Source organism: Dipodomys merriami, unplaced genomic scaffold (genome assembly GCF_024711535.1).
Source record: "Dipodomys merriami isolate MVZ:Mamm:240054 unplaced genomic scaffold, mDipMer1.0.p SCAF_827, whole genome shotgun sequence".
In the NCBI taxonomy this organism is placed as follows: Eukaryota; Metazoa; Chordata; class Mammalia; order Rodentia; family Heteromyidae; genus Dipodomys; species Dipodomys merriami.
Window position 1 is genome coordinate 358,488 of NW_027206432.1, and position 15,935 is coordinate 374,422.

Consider the following 15,935-nt stretch of genomic DNA (forward strand, 5'->3'; position numbering starts at 1 on the left):
ATTTGTTTGATTTTGCTGCCAGCAAAGTATGCTTTTACTTCTTTAATTAGAAAGACCGTTTCCCCCGATGGAAAAGTCATACGTGCTTATTGTAGGAATCTCTGAAAGCATGGCGGTCACCCGGGGTCCCATCCACACGGGAACCAACTCCAATGTCCAGTGTGGACTGCATGGCAGTGAGCACGGGTGATGCTCACGCACCTGCACTCTGGGCTGCCCGCCGTGTCTCTGGAGATCCCCGTACTCATCTCTTTGATGGCTGAAAGCATAAAGAGCTGGCCCTGAGCAGCACCATTAATTCATTTGCCTCCATAAAAGCAGGCAGGGCACCTCCACATGCCAGGTGCTGTCCAGACAGGAGGGCCCCGTCAACCCGGGAGCTTGTCCTCCGACAGGACTGACCACCCTGGCCATGGCCAAAGCTGCCTGGCTAGGACAAGGGGTGGGCAGCTTCCCCACGCCGGGCATCACCCCATGGTCAGGATGAGGGTCTGGCAGGCAGAGGATGCCCTGAGCTTAGGGAGTCACGTGGAAGGACTGATTCACGGGGACAAGCAGAGCGGGAGCTTTGAGCCTGCAGGAAATGGGGCCATGGGAGGGTCTGAGCTCCGACAGGGCGAAGAAGAGAGCATCTGTTAGGTCCCACATCCGATGAGTCTCTGCAGTAAACGGGGCAAGGGCTCTGGACGCCGAGGAAGGGGGCCTCTCCGGTGCCGACAGGACCGTGGTGTCTACTGCAGAGCACAGGGAGAGCCAGGCACAGGGAAGTCCAAGCACTCAGGCATTAAAGTGTCAGGCTGTGTGCGTGTGTGCCCACACATGCATGTGCATGCACACGTGCATGTGCTGGTACTGGGGCATGAACTTGGGGCTTGGGCACTGTCTCTGAGTTTTGTTTTTTGTCATTAGTGGAGCCTGACCTCAGCCTGGGCGCTGTCCCTCAGCTCTTCAGCTCAAGGCTAGCGCTCTACCACTTGAGCCACAGCGCCACTCCCAGCTTTTTTGCTTATGTGGTGCTGAGGAATCGAACCCAGGGCCTCACGCATGCAAGGCAAGCGCTCTACCACTGAGCCACCTTCCAAGCTCCTGTCTGGGTTTTTGTGCTCAAGTCTAGCAGCTCTACCACTTGAGCTATGGCTCCATTTCTGGCTTTGGTGGCCAATTGGAGATGAGTCTCACTGACTTTCCTGCCCAGGCTGGCTTCAAACCACAATCCTCAGACCTCAGCCTCCTGAGTAGCTAGGATGACAGGCGTGAGCCACCAGTGCCTGATTCCATTTCTGCTTTTGTAAGTTTTCAGCAGTTTTCACGTGACTCACATAGCCTAAGACCAGCTGACATCTCTCTCCTACCACAAAACCTCTGAACAAGGTTTGGATTCAGAGGCAGTGATGTGACTTTTAAGAGCACGAGCAGCTTCTGTGTGGAAGTCGGTCGAGCCCAGGCTGCCCGGAAGTCCACATCCGTGCTGTAATTGGAAGCGATGGCTCACTTATGCTCAAGGCTGGCTAATGGCCACAGTAATTCTACTTTTATAGAATAATCATTTGAAGTTCCATTCCCATGACCCACGGGAGAGTGCTTTTCTAATTACGAGAGATGATTTGGGGCGGATGGCGGTGTGGAGGCTGGGGTGAGGTCCTGTTTATGCTCAGAGCCGGCGGAGCTTGCCTGCCCATCCAGGGCGACTCCGAGCCGAGGAGGACTTGCCTCTGTTTCCCACACACACATCCTCCTGCTGCGCTCTGCCAGAAATGGCAGTCGAAGTTCCTGAAGGAATGTGCCCTTCTGCGTGGTGCTGGTGGCAATATGGGGTAGTGGGGAATGGGCTAACAGATACCCAGGGCTGTGGAGATCAAACTGTCCATTACCACCTAGGAGTCAGGGCCAAAGTCTTCTCAGATTTCAAGGGAAGACAATATAGACTTGGTGGTCTGTTTTGTTTTTTGGTTGGTTGGTTTTTTGTCAGTCATGGGACTTGAACTCTGGGCCTGGGAGCTATCCCTCAGCTCTTCAGCTCAAGGCAAGTGCTCTACTACTTGAGCCACAGCACCACTTCCAGTTTTCTGGTGGTTAATTAGCAATACGTGTCTTACAAGGCAGGGGAGGAGTGGGGGAGGTGGGAGAGGGCAGGGATAGTAGGAGGAAAACAAAGGAGGGGGTAACAATGCTCGACAAGAAACGCACTCATTACCTAACTCATATAACTGCAACTCCTCTGCACAGCATTTACAATAAAAAACAGGTCTCACGGACCTTCCTGTCCAGACTGGAACCCCAATCCTCAGATCTCAACCTCCTGAGTAGCTAGGATTATAGGCGAGAGCCACCAGTGCCAGGCTCAGTGTGGAGATGTTTATCTCAGCCTCGAACTCACATTTGGAAGACGTTAACAAGCATGTGTCCAGAGGGGTTGCAGGCCGAGCAATGGATCCCAAAGGCATCGGGTCCTGATTCCTGCACGTGTGGGTTTGCATGCTGGAGGGGAAAGCCAGGCTGCCTCTGCCATCCAACAGCCCCATCCGGGAAGGCCTGGCTGGCTCCATGCCGAGACCTCCCAACTCCCGCACAGAGACGCACCCCACCCCGGGCGGCCCACGCCTCCACACAGCGTGCGGGGCCCGTGGGTGGCTGCGATTTCCAGCTTTGAAGGAAGTGTGGCTTCTCAAGCTCCCCGCGTGTCTCTGAGCCACCGACTTCCATCTGTCACAGCAGCACATGCCAACGTTCTGCGGGAGGCAGCAGCCGGAGCACGGAGGCTGCCGTCCCGGGGAAGCCGGCGGCGTAGGCCCAGGGGAGGCGACTCTGAGACGGGGAAGCCGGCGGCATAGGCCCAGGGGAGGCGCCTCTGAGACGGGGGATGCTGTCCCCACGGTGGGGGGTGACCGCTGCCCCCACGGTGGGGGGTGACCGCTGTCCCCACGGTGGGGGGTGACCGCTGTCCCCACAGTGGGGGGTGACCGCTGTCCCCACGGTGGGGGGTGACCGCTGTCCCCACGGTGGGGGGTGACCGCTGTCCCCACGGTGGGGGGTGACCGACCCTGTCCCCACAGTGGGGGGTGACCGCTGTCCCCACGGTGGGGGGTGACCGACCCTGTCCCCACGGTGGGCGGTGACCGCTGTCCCCACGGTGGGGGGTGACCGCTGTCCCCACGGTGGGGGGTGACCGCTGTCCCCACGGTGGGGGGTGACCGCTGTCCCCACGGTGGGGGGTGACCGACCCTGTCCCCACAGTGGGGGGTGACCGCTGTCCCCACGGTGGGGGGTGACCGACCCTGTCCCCACGGTGGGGGGTGACCGCTGTCCCCACGGTGGGGGGTGACCGACCCTGTCCCCACGGTGCGCGGTGACCGCTGTCCCCACAGTGGGGGGTGACCGCTGTCCCCACGGTGGGGGGTGACCGCTGCCCCCACGGTGGGGGGTGACCGCCCAGCCCCCGGTGTGGCTGCCCTTGGGTGATGCGTCCATCCAGCCGCACTGCAGCCTTTCCCGGCACCCTGCCTGAGGACCCGCACTTGCTGGGAACCCCGAGGAAGAACCCCACGTTGAGGGCCCCTTCGCGGCAGGGCAGGCCGCCGCCACGGCTACTTCTAAAAAGCAATGGCGATCTGACAGAGGCCAGAAGCGAAGGGAACTCTGGAGAGAGGAGAGAGCGTACCAGTTCCCTGCTCCCCAAGAGGCGTTCTGAATACTGGACACTGCACCTCCAGACACATGTGAGCACGTGTGGACACAGTTTTGGCCGGGTGACCCCCAAGTCTTGAACTTGGTTGAGGGCTGTAGGACCAGACTCCAGGAGCCCAGAGACGTGGACAGTCATCTCCAGAGGAAGGGCTCTGCCCCTGGCCCACGACGTGCCCGCCCCGAGGGCTCCTGGCCAGCTCGCTGCCAGACACACACGCAGACAGTGCTGAGAACCAAGGGGAGCAACAAAGGCAGCTTCAGGGCAGAGGCCTTGCGACCACAGTCCTTGCTCTGGCCTTGGATACACAAGCGTCTACCTTGTGCCCCACGAGCAGGAGTCTGCCATTCTCACAGGGAAAACGACATCCATTACTAGCCAGGGCCTCTGCCCTTGGCTGCCCACGGCACACAACGTGGGGTCAAGTGAGAAGTTCGGAGACAAGGGGCAAACGGGACATCCCGCCAGCCCCCAGCTCCTCCCTCCTCCCATAACACCGCAGACTGGCTCCATGTGCCTGGCTATTCATTTTGATGACCACAAAGTAGAGATAAATACGAGAGCCCCGGCCACCCCATAGATAACACCTCTCCCTATCCCAGCTTCAATTCCATCCACTCTCTCTATTTTTGGTAGGTCTTTTAAGGCTCCCTGGGGACCCAAACTAATGACATATGGTCAATAGTGGAAAGACTGGCAGTCCTTCTGGAACTGTGAGGTCATGAATATTCTGCAGGACACAGAAGTATCTGTAAAATAGCTCCTCCCCGAGACCAGCACCGGGTTTGATAACTCTGGAGATGTAGTACTGTCTTCAACTGATAGGAATAGTTATGGGGCCAAAGCCGGGGGTTGGTAAATGAATGGCGTGCCTGGTACACAGGACTTCGGGCTGCTCCCTGAAACACGGGCCTGACAGCCCACGGCCCCGTTGGTACAGCGGCCAGAGCCACTGGGGGCAAGGACGTGGAGGGGACAGTCGAAATAGTGAGGACTGTCCCACCCGCTGCCGTGGTATCAAGCCCACGCCAGGGCTGCTCGCCAGCTGTGTGCTGGACACTCTCCCAAGACCACGCAGCCACTGCGTCACACAAGGAGGGGCCCGGAACCCATTGAGACAGGATGAGGCTGCCCCGCGTCTGCTGGCTGGGGAGCCGCCCCTCCGCCTGCCGCGGCCTCTGACCGCAGGGAGGGCTGCCTAGATGCACAGACAGTCCTGTAGACGGATGGGTGGACCATAGACAGGAAGAGAGATGGATGGATGATAGATGGACAGCGATGGATAAATGGGTGGATGAGCAAATGAATAAACGGGGCTCCCGTGGAAGCAGACAGCAGCAGAGCAGAGCAGGCTGCCGTCCAGAGCCTCTGCCCATGGTCCCTGCTTTTGCTCCATCCCCGGGAGAGGGGGGGGCAGGCCTCCGGTGTGGCAGGGTCTTCCACTGAGGCCGGGACAGAAGACAGAGTCGGGCCTCTTCTTTCTCCCTCCTGCTCCGGCACCAGCCCTCTCCCTCCCCCAGATACAGGCGCCAAGAGTCGAAGTCTGCCAGCCCCGCCCGACGCTGGAGCCAGGCTGCTCAGACTCAAGCCCCACTTCCACCCCGTCTCAGCTCGAGGCCATCTCCCAACCGTGTGCCTCCGCTTCCCGGCTGCTGTCCCCGATGGTGATGGAGTCCGCCTCATACTGTGGGGCAGAGCGTTCCCTGCCTCCCGTGGCACGGGGCCACAGAGCCGTCCACGTTGCCTGGCCAGCCCTCCCCCGCTCCAGTCAGCCCGCAGAGGGGATCGCGTGGCCCCACACCGAATGGCTCCGTGTGAGGACCTAGAGCAGAAGGCGGAGACCAGGGCGGGCAGAGGCAGAGCCAGGGCCGCCACATGCACTAGGCCAACAGGGTGTGTGCAGGCTCCGGATCGTGGAGACCACCTCCCCTGGCAGGATCTGGGGGTGGCGAGGGGGTGTGGTCTGAATCAGATCAGGGCAGACCTCAGAGCAACCAGAGAAGAAGTCGGCATGGCTTCGGCAGCCTGACAGGGAGAGGTGACCCACTCCCCGATATCAGGGGACTTCCCGGAGCCCTGGACTGTGGAGATTTGGGGGTCAGCTCCGTGGGGGTATACAGGGCCCAACCTGCCTCTAGCTGCTCTGGCCACTCCAGATGCAGCGCATAGTTCGTATCATGTGACATCTTCTCAAATATCTATCCACCCAGCCACCCACTCATCTACCAAACCAGACAGATTTATTGAGGACCTCACGCAATCCACCCAGATCCTACCTTATTCTAGCTGCTTCTGAGGGCCGACCATGTGTGAAGCACTTTACCACAAACGCTGCCCCATGCTGTTTCATTTCCTCAATAATCCTGTCACGGAGGTACAGCTTTTTACGTTTTCAACTGTGGAAGCACAGCTCAGAAAGCACTAGTGACCTTCCCAGTATCACTCAGCTGGGATTTGGTATCAGATGTGCAGCGCAAACACCTCCCTTTATGAGGCCATCCAACTTGTGGTCAGGGCAGCTCCCCCAAGCACCTGTGAACTTCTGGGTCCCTGCTAGCATGCCACCCCTGGAACAGACCGATCAGCGGCTGCCTCCTTCACACCTGACCCCAGACTCTCTGGGGACAGCATGCTCCGAGCCTCAGGCAGACCCACTCCGAGTGGTGGCACACACCCGTCATTCCAGCTACCAGGCCAGGTCAGGCAAAAATAAATGCGAGACCCCATCTCAACAGAAACAGCCGAGTGTGATGGCATGGACTTGTCCTCCTAACTGTGGGTGGAAGAGGACCAGAGTCCAGGCCACCCAAAAAGGCAAGACCCTGCCTCAAAAACAACCTGAGAAAAAAAGAGCTGGAAATATGGCTCAGGCACCTGCCTAGCAGGCTTGAGGCCCTGAGCCCAAAGCTATAAAAAGCAAAGAACAAGAAGCTGTCAGGGCTGGCCCTGTAGGGATGGGTAGGAAGGGTATGTGGACAGCGGAAACAAACAAGAACGGTTAAGGAAACAATCATCGCTGCCATCAGCAAACAGCCCTCAGCCCCTCCCTTGCTAAGCCTGAGTGTGTGACAGGCGTGGCTCCCAGTGCCCGCCCGCTCCCTCACAGCCTTACCACTGCTGCCGCTTTGCCCAGGAGGCACCACGCAGCTGCAGCAGCAGCGTAAGCACCGGACGGAGGCTGTGCATGCACGATGCCGGCTGTGGGGCGGGGGTACGATGCAGTCCTGCCAGAACCCCAGCATCTGCTCCTCCTGGCTGAGAGAGTCTTGTGCGTGTGACTCCATGGGCTGCCAAGGGCGCAGACCCTGGGAATATTAGAAGACATTTCCAGTTTTCTCAAAATAGTGTGAAAACCGTCCCTTGCCTAACTCAGACCTCACCTGCAATTTCCTTACTTGGAAATGAAACCTGAGCTTGCTGAGTTCCAGACAGAAGGCTGTACACAGAGCCCATCTGATAGGCAGTTGTGTTGAAAATAAAACCAGTCCTTCCTTGCCCAACCCTGACCAGCGCTGCCATGGTTCTCCCCTGGCTCCCAACCCTGACCAGCGCTGCCATGGTTCTCCCCTGGCTTTCGGAAGCCAAGCCAGGCCTCTCCGTGAGCGTCAAGGGCACGCATGGAATCAACGGCCTGGGAAATGCCTCCCAGGCTGTCTAAGCAGTCTCCACCGGGCTCATCCAGAGCGCGAAGGGGGCTCTGATGAGAGAGGGGAACAGCTGTGTCAGAGAACAGGTCAGGCAGCTGCCCTCCCTGGGGTCCCCGGCCTCCCCCCCGAAAGGCCTGGGCCAGCCTCACCCTGAGGGCCTCCGCACAGCCCAGGACTCTGTCCACGCAGGTATCACATCCCCGGAACAGTGGCTTCCCACCCTGAGTAATGGAGTGAGGCAGCCAGTCAGACGTGATGAAGCATGTCGCACGATACCGTTTTCTGAAATAAGGACGTATGTAATCACACACACACACACACACACACACACACACACACACACACACACACACTCACTCACACGTTGCAATCCCCAATCTCAGCCCCTGACCTTGTTTCTTGGTTGCCTAGGAAAATGGAAAATCCCGAAAGGCTTCCTGCTCACACAGCCCCAACGCCAGGCCCTCCAGCCACGGAGCTGTCCGTGGTGCTGACCATTGCTGTCCCTGAGGACCTGGCCTCTCACCACGGCAGGAGGGGGCCCTCTGCTCTGCCTTCCAACTCCCAGCCCGGGCCGCCCCAGCACGGCTCACCCACACTCCGCCTCCTCCTCACCCGTCTTGGGAAGGGCCTTCTCGGGACAGGTCCCCTGCTTCAGGGAACCAGCCCTGCCCACACCTGCCCCGGACTGCAGAGACCAGGCCAGACTTCTGAATCCAAACAGCAAGAGAACAGACATGTGCTGCTGGAGGTCCCCACACTGGGGTCCTCTGCTCCTGTGGCCCCCGACAAAGACGATCTTCCCCGGCATCCCTTCTCTGGGAAGCCAGGACAGAGGTGGAGTGTGGGGAGCACAGCGTGTGTAGAAGAGCTACATGAGACGCAGTGTTTTTCAACATGGACGCTCAGGTGGGCGGCGGGGGCGAGGTCACAAGAAACTGCGCAGCGGCCAGCTGACTTGCTGCCTCTCACCGGCCACCTGGGCCTCACGCCGTGACCCGCTGACCTGCCAGCATCTGCCCGGCCCCACCCTGGCACTCACAGCTGGCCTTGGGAGGACCCTGGGCACGCTTGCAAAGGCTCAGCCTGCGCAGTGGGCAGCGGGCAGGACCCGTGCAGCCAGGGGCTTGCTGTCACCTGCACACCGGATGCCAGCCCCAGGGGGGACCCACGCTCCCACAGGCCCCACGACCGCACGCACAGCGCACCGCTCCCCAGACAGCTGGAGACCTGACTGCCAAGCACGCGGCTTCAAAGGAAGCCTGCACAGAGTTAAGTGACCGGGGTTATCAGTGCGAGTGCATGGCACGGCGGGTCCTGGGTCTCGCGCTCTGTGTCCCTGAGTCCCTCTTCCTCTTCCTTCCCACACAGAGCAGACCTCTCCTGGCTGCATGTCCTGCATGTCCTGCATGACGTGTGTGCACGTGTGCGCCAGTCCCAGAGCTTGAACTCGGGACCTGGGCTCTCTCCTCGAGCTCTTTTGCTCAAGGCTAGCATTCTACCACTTGAGCTACAGTTTCACTCCTGGCTTTTTGGTGGTTAATTAGAGAGAAAGATTTTCCTGCCAGAGCTGGCTTTGAATCACAATTTTCAGATCTCCACTCCTGATAGCTGGGATTACAAGCGTGAGCCACCTGTGTGGTGCCTGGCTTGCACTGATTGTGTAGGCACCTGCTATTCATGGGTATGGTGACAGCATAAGCTGTCGCTTAAGATCCAAATCCGTTGGCAGGGAGTGTGATAGAGGGGGTGAGGTTAATTGGAATAGAACACAAACACGTGTGGAGCTGTAACAATAAACTCTCCCCCATATAACTAATATAAGCTAATAAAATACAATGAACACAGTCACTCGGGATATTCTCATGCATGCTACATGCCCTGGGCTTTGGGCCCAAGACCCATGAAGAAGAGACAGAAGCCTCACCTCAGAGGGGCCTGTCGGGTGGATCTGTTTGGGGTGGTGGACAGCTAGAGTGCAGGCAAGTTCCTGGAGGCTGGGGCAGTGGAGGAAACATCGTAGAGGGCAGGTGGGCGGTGGTTTTGGCATCCACAGAGGGCGCAGATGCAGTGCAGCCAGGCCTCGCTCGCCCGCTCTGGGCAGCATCTGTGCTTGGCCTCCAGTGACTCTGCTCTCTCACTAACGGTGACGTAGGCGCTTCCGAAACAAGTACCATTTTGGCACCTGCCAGTACCACCTCTCCAGATAACTGGGCAGGTCATCCCTCATCCTCAACTCCCAGCTCTCTCCAAACCAGGAGACCACCCAGAGCTTTGGCCATCTCTGGCCCCCTCTGAACTCGGGGTGAGGTGTGCACAGCACCTCCCACAGCAGAGCAGTTCTGTCACTCTGCAGATGCCTGTGTGGAGGCCGAGGTGTGAACCCGGAAAGCAGCGGACGTGAGTAGCCAAACACCCTATGGAGTGTTCCCTGCCCTCCCTCATCAAGCCCAGGAGCTCTCAGACTCGCTGCTCGTAGACTTGCACACACAGAGCTGTGGGAGCTGCGTTCTGCGTGCGAGTTAAGGGGCTCAGAGACCGTCCTTGTCCACAGACATTTGCCTCTGTTTGAGCACTGACGTTAGAAGCACTCTCTCACGCACACACGGACGTGAGCGGGGCTGGGCTTCCCCACCGCACGTTTCCCCCGGAGCTACCCCCCCCTCCGTGGGGAGGGCAGGTTGGCAGGATCACTGGGCAGCTGTGGGAGGAAGTGGGGAGGGTGCCGGCCCCTCCCCAATACCAAGGAGCCTGGCTCCTCTCTCCACACTTCCTTGTCACCTAACTCCTTCAGCCAGAAGAGAATTCCGGTAGAGCCATCAAAGCCAAGAAAATGGAAGCAATAAATCAATTTTGGTTTAGATTTCTTCCTCTTGTTTCTAAACTCAGAACCTCCCAGAGGCTGATGCCACACCTCTAGGATCTAAACTAGGACACGCTGTGAGGAAGAGGGCAGGCTGCCTCCTCCCGGAAGTTTCCCCAGCTTCCTCCAATGCCCTTGCTAGAGACACCCTGCCTCAGACTGGGGTGGGGGCCGCCCTCCACCGCCCTGCCCTCTTGCGAGGCCTGCCTGGGGTCAGGCCAAACACCAGGTTTCCCTTGTTATTTTCTGGGACAAAGACTGGACATCAACTGGGCTCCAGTACTGTGTGAGGGACATGGGTCACAGAGCACTGAGAAGGGAGAAAGAGGGAAACAGGCAGGGGCAGGGAGAAGGAAGGGGTGTGGTTGGGAGGGCGAACACTCAAAAAGAAAGACAGGAAGAGGAGAAGAGAGGGAGGATGGGAGGAAAAGCCAAGAGAGGACAAAGGGGACCAGGGAGACAGAAGGGCGGGGGCAGCTCGCAGACTCCCAGCCAGCGTCCCCTCGGACAGACATTCATCCAGAAACAGCTTTTCCCACACCAGAAATCGGCTGCTCCGCCCTTGGGGGCTCAGGGCTGCTGGCCGACTTGATGTTACACAACTCCTGTGTGCTGCCAATGTTTTTATATAATCCTCTGGTCCTCCCCATAAAACAGACCATAACACCCTGGCAAACCCCTTCAATAATGCCGTGTGCTATCACCGGGCCACGTGCCGTCCAGGAGGTGAGTCACACTGCCGAGTGCCAAGCAGCTGCTGGAGATAAACTTTTCTCCTCTCCTGGCCTCAACCAGAGCAAAGACCAGAGCTGCCACGGGGCTTGTCCGGAGCCCCTTGGGGGTATCGGGAAGTCCGGGGGGCCCTGCTCTCCAAGGGCAAGCACACTGCAGAGTGGGCAGAACCCGCACATGATACCAGGGCTCCCCAGGCTGAGTTCACCGCACCTTCCCCCCTCCCAGGCCATGGTGTGCGGATCTAGAGCCACGTTCTCCCAAAGCCGTGCCTGGCACTCCAGGAAGGGGATGCTAGGGCCACCAAGTCCCACGGGAAAACCACCGGGGATGGAGGCATGTGCCGACCTTCCCCTTCTGGGCTCCCCACACAGGGCCGGCCCTGGAGCCCCAGCCTCTGCCTCTCACACATGCGTCCTCTGAAGAGCGCTGGCTCCCAGCTGCCGTGACCTGCCGCGACCTGCCATGACCTGCCACCACAGACACTGTCCCCTGCCCTGGCGCTCCACCAAGCACAGCCCACAGGGGCCAACTCCAAGCCTCAGGTCATGTGGGCAGCGGGGTCTTGCCAGCCCCACCGGACCCGGGGCCGGTCACACAGCTGGACCCTGGGCCGGTCATGCAGCTGGACCCTGGGCTGGTCACACAGCTGGACCCTGGGCCGGTCACACAGCTGGACCCTGGGCCGGTCACACAGCTGGACCCTGGGCCGGTCACACAGCTGGACCCTGGGCCGGTCACGCAGCCACCCAGGGCCTCTGCTTCTCCCTCGAGGAACTTGTGTGCAAGCCCTGTGCATCCCCAGTAACTGGCTCTGGAGGAGTGCCCTGCGGGGGGGGGGGGGGGGTGGAGAGCACTGGGGGGGGCGCAGTGGGCGGGGAGGGCAAGGGGGCGTCCTCCACATCTCCAGGGGGCCGGGAGGACCCCTCACAGCAGAACCCCTCTAGAAGTTCCCCCAAGTTCTCTGGGAAGTGAGTTTGGAATGGTCGCCGGGAGGGGGCATTCCCACGTGCCGCATGGATGGATGGATGGTCATCCAGGTCAAGCCCTGGGCCAGGGGAGGCCTTGCGGCCCGTCCCTCTGTCTGTCCGCTTCCGCTTCCCCGGTGAGGAGCTTGGGTCGGGGGTGGCAGACACTGCATCCGCCTTCCTCACCGTTGAGCTGGTTGTAGACCACCTCCTCCGGTTCCCCGGCCCCCTCCCCGGCCCCCCTCCCGGCCCCCCTCCCGGCCCCCTCCCGGCCCCCTCCCCGCCCCTCCCCGCCCCGCGCTCACCGTTGAGCCGGCCGTACACCACCTCCTCCAGCTGGTCCAGGCGCTGCAGGATGGCCTCGCGGTCGGCGCGCGCGCCCGCCCGGCCCGGCCCGCCGCGCACGCCCGGCGCCAGCGCCTCGGCGCGGTCCTGCAGGCGGCAGTACGCGGAGAAGAGGACGATGCCCACGAACACCAGCACGTTCACCGTCAGCAGCGTGCGGACCCTCCGCGCCAGCGCCATGGGCGCGGCTCACCCCCGGGGCATGCCCGGGGCCGGGCCGCGGGAGCCTGCGCGCGGCGGGCGGCTGCGGGGAGCATGGGCCGGCGGCGGCGGGGCGGCGGCGGCGCGGGCGGGGCGCGGGCGGACGGGGCGGGGCGCGTGCGGGGCGCTGTCCCTTCAGCACCGGGCGCGCACGGCCGCCGCCGCCGCCCGCTCTCCGCGCGCGGCCCGCCGGGGGCTGCGGGCCCGGGGCGCCGCCGGCATGGTCCTGGGGTCCGCCCTGCGCGGGAGCGGCCTGGGCCGGGAGGCGGCGCGGGGGCCCCGGCTCCTGCGCGCCCGCCCCGCCCGCCCCGCGGCCACGGCGCCGGTGCGCGGTGACGCGGACCCGCTCATCTGCATGCACGCGGCGCCGGCCCGCGCCCCGCCCGTGCCCCGTGCCCCACTCACCCACCGCGCCCCGCCCGTGCCCCGTGCCCCGCTCACCCACCGCGCCCCGCCCGCGCCCCGCACGCGCCCTGCCCGCGCCCAGTGCCCCGCGCCCCGCCCGTACCCCGTCCGCGCCCCGTGCCCCGCGCCCCGCGCCCCGCCCGCGCCCCGTGCCCAGCTCACCCACCGCGCCCCGCCCGCGCCCCGCCCGCGCCCCGCCCGCGCCCCGCCCGTACCCCGCCCGCGCCCCGCCCGCGCCCCATGCCCCGCGCCCCGAGGTTCCGAGGCCCTGCACCCCGCGCACCCACCGTGCCCCGAGGTCCCGAGGCCCTGCGCCCCGCGCACCCACCGCGCCCCGAGGTCCCGAGGCCCTGCGCCCCGCGCACCCACCGCGCCCCGAGGTCCCGAGGCCCGTGCCCCTCTCCCCCGAGGCCTACCCCACCCGGGAGCCCGGGCACGCGGGCGTCGGGGAGGCCGCTCAGGGTCAGAGCCGGGCAAACCCGGCGGACCCCGCGCGGACGAGGACCACCCGCCCGGCCCGGCCCGGCGCCCCGTCCCCAGCCGAGCCGAACGCGCGCCGCGGGCTCTGCCACCCAGTGAGCAAGGACGGGGTCAGCGCTCACGCAAGCCGGGCCTGGACCTAGCGGTTACACGCGCAAACCTGGAGGCTGCACGCACGTGTCTCTGCACGTGCATGTGCACACGAACGTGTTCATGCTTATGTCTGTGTGTGGCCTCTGTTCATGTGTGTGCGTGTCTGAGATTATGCTTCTGTTGCTGTGTGTATGCTGTGTGCAGAGGTGTGCGGGCAGGCAGGCGGGCAAGTGTGTGGCTGTACACGAACGTGCATGTGTCTGTGTGTACAAGCGTTGTGTATGTGGTGTGTCTATGTGCTTACCTGTATTTATGGATGTTCATGCCCGTTCATGTATCTTTGTTCTTGTTTGTATATTTCCCTGTGTGTGTCCGTGTGTCTAGTGTCTAGTTGTGTCTTTTCATCAGGACATGCACATGTATCTGTGTATGATGCTCACTGCATGTGTATGTAGGGACTTGGTGGGGTCCTGGCTGTAGGTCTAGGGCATGAGTGTTCACTATGTGTGTGTGTGTGTGTGTGTGTGTGTGTGTGTGTGTGAGATGTAGGGACTTGCATTGTCTTGGCTGCCAGTCCAGTGTTCTCTTCAAATACATACTTCCCAACAAGGGCACACTAGCTTATCCAGTCTGGAGACTTTCTGCCTCTTGGCAGATTAACAGTCACTGGAAGGCCCATTTGTCCTTTCCTGGAGGAACCTTTCTTTTCTTTCTCAGGACATTGTCTTAAGAAATGCAGAGGACGCGGCCAGGAAGGACCCAGCCACTGGGACTGAGCTGGTGCTCAGCACAGTTTGCTGGAGAAACGCTGTGACCTGAGACAGAGCCCAGAGATTCTCACAGCACAAGGAGTTGGTGGACACCAATCTGGTTTTCATAAATATCTTTTGCAGGATGCTGCTTGAAATGCTGTATTGTTCTGTTGATAGAATTCTGGATTGTTCATCGTTTTCCACGTGTTCAAGGACAGCCTTGAGTGACAGGACAGAGCCCAATACGCACACAGCGTTGGTGCTATTCTAGGCCTGGGTGGCTATCGATTGACTTATTCTAACTGCAACTGCACTGAGGGCCAAACTGTTTTTACCTAATTCCCCACAAGAGCAAACTGAGGCTCTGAGGAGGATAAATCTTTACTCAAGGTCACTCTGATGGCAAGGCCTGGATCTGGGACTAAAGCCCAGACAATTTGACTCCAGAATCAAATTTATTAGCCACTGTCATTTGAGAAAAGAAATCAAATACTTTTCATTATATGTTTATTGAAAGTGCTGTGGAAGTGATTTTGCAAAAGAAGACCTTATTTTGTTCATGTAAATACATTGTTATGCAGTCTAAAACCTAGCAGGAAGTGTAATGCTAAGTATGCATCAATATTTGGCTAAATTTCATTGAAGATGCAAGCACAGTGGGGTTCAGGAAATGGCACAGCTCTGCGGGAGGAGAGCGGGTCCCCGGGTGTAGCAGATCTGTATTGTTTGATTCTGAGGAGACGGGAGTACAGGGATCAGAGGTGTCTGTAGAACTGTGGAGGAGAAGCTGAGGACCAGCTGAGCATGGGGACATGGGGTCTGTAGGACTGACTGCCTGCCATGACTCATGAGAACACACCTGTTCACACAGTGCCCATCCCCTACTCCACCATCCACCACCCCATGGTGCCAGTCCAGTCCATTTTTGGAGAGCTTAGCCAGCCAGGGCCTCCCTAAGGCAGCTGACCCTTCTGAAGTCCTGCAGGCTGGAATGTTAAAGGCTGTGTGGGGCTGATGCCTGGAGAGGGTTGATAACCTGCCTAACATCGGCCAGACACAGGAGACTGGCCAGAACCCCCGCCCCAGTAGGCTGCCAGCTGGTTCAGCTTCTGGGAGCCACTGTGCACAGCTTCTGCTGCCAGTGAGCCATCCTAGGGTGTTCTTCTGGTTACCATTTCAAGATTGACTCTTCCTGTCCCCTGCTGACCTGTGGTGCTGAACTCTCATCCCTCAGCAGAAATCCTGCTGTGGGGGTGAATCCTTAATCCACAACTGAACCACAGTGAACAGGACTCACTACCAGTTACTCAACAACAGCAGGGCAGGACTTGGGAAGTCTTGGGCTGCTCCCTGATTCTGGACCTGGCAGCTCAGGGGTGGCAGGGTGGGAACAGCAGTTGGTTCACACTCCCCAGTCTGGCAGACACCGCTGGTGTCTGCTAGGGCTGGGAGGTCACCCCACTGACACTGGCTTCTCCACGAGGCTTGAGCTTCCTCACAACATGGCAGACAGACATTCTGAGTAGGCCAGCCAGGAGGGAACCGGGGTCCTTCTGTGGCCTGGCCCTGGGGCTACACAGAGCTACCACTGCCCCGGTCTAAAGGCATACTGTAGATGTGCACTCCTTATGGGTATAAATAATTTGTGGGTACATTTTAGAACCATTCAACCTGGGCCTCCTTTTTAAGCAGCCTAGTTGACCACATGGTCTCTGCTCTTCCACAGGGCCTCAAAGAGATGGAGGACGTAGCATAAGTCCATCGCTA

The 15,935-nt window shown here is 60.3% G+C and overlaps 1 protein-coding gene across 1 annotated transcript in view; it reads right to left on the minus strand.

Annotated features, from left to right (window-relative positions):
• The window catches only part of LOC138819933 (polypeptide N-acetylgalactosaminyltransferase 9), a 48,014-nt gene extending 35,574 nt beyond the window's left edge, over positions 1-12,440 (minus strand). Inside the window, exon 1 of the mRNA XM_070011547.1 lies at positions 12,198-12,440. Coding sequence (XP_069867648.1) covers positions 12,198-12,417 — 220 coding nt within the window. The 5' untranslated portion in view covers positions 12,418-12,440. The remainder of the gene's footprint in view (positions 1-12,197) is intronic.
• Between the last annotated feature and the right edge of the window lie 3,495 nt (positions 12,441-15,935).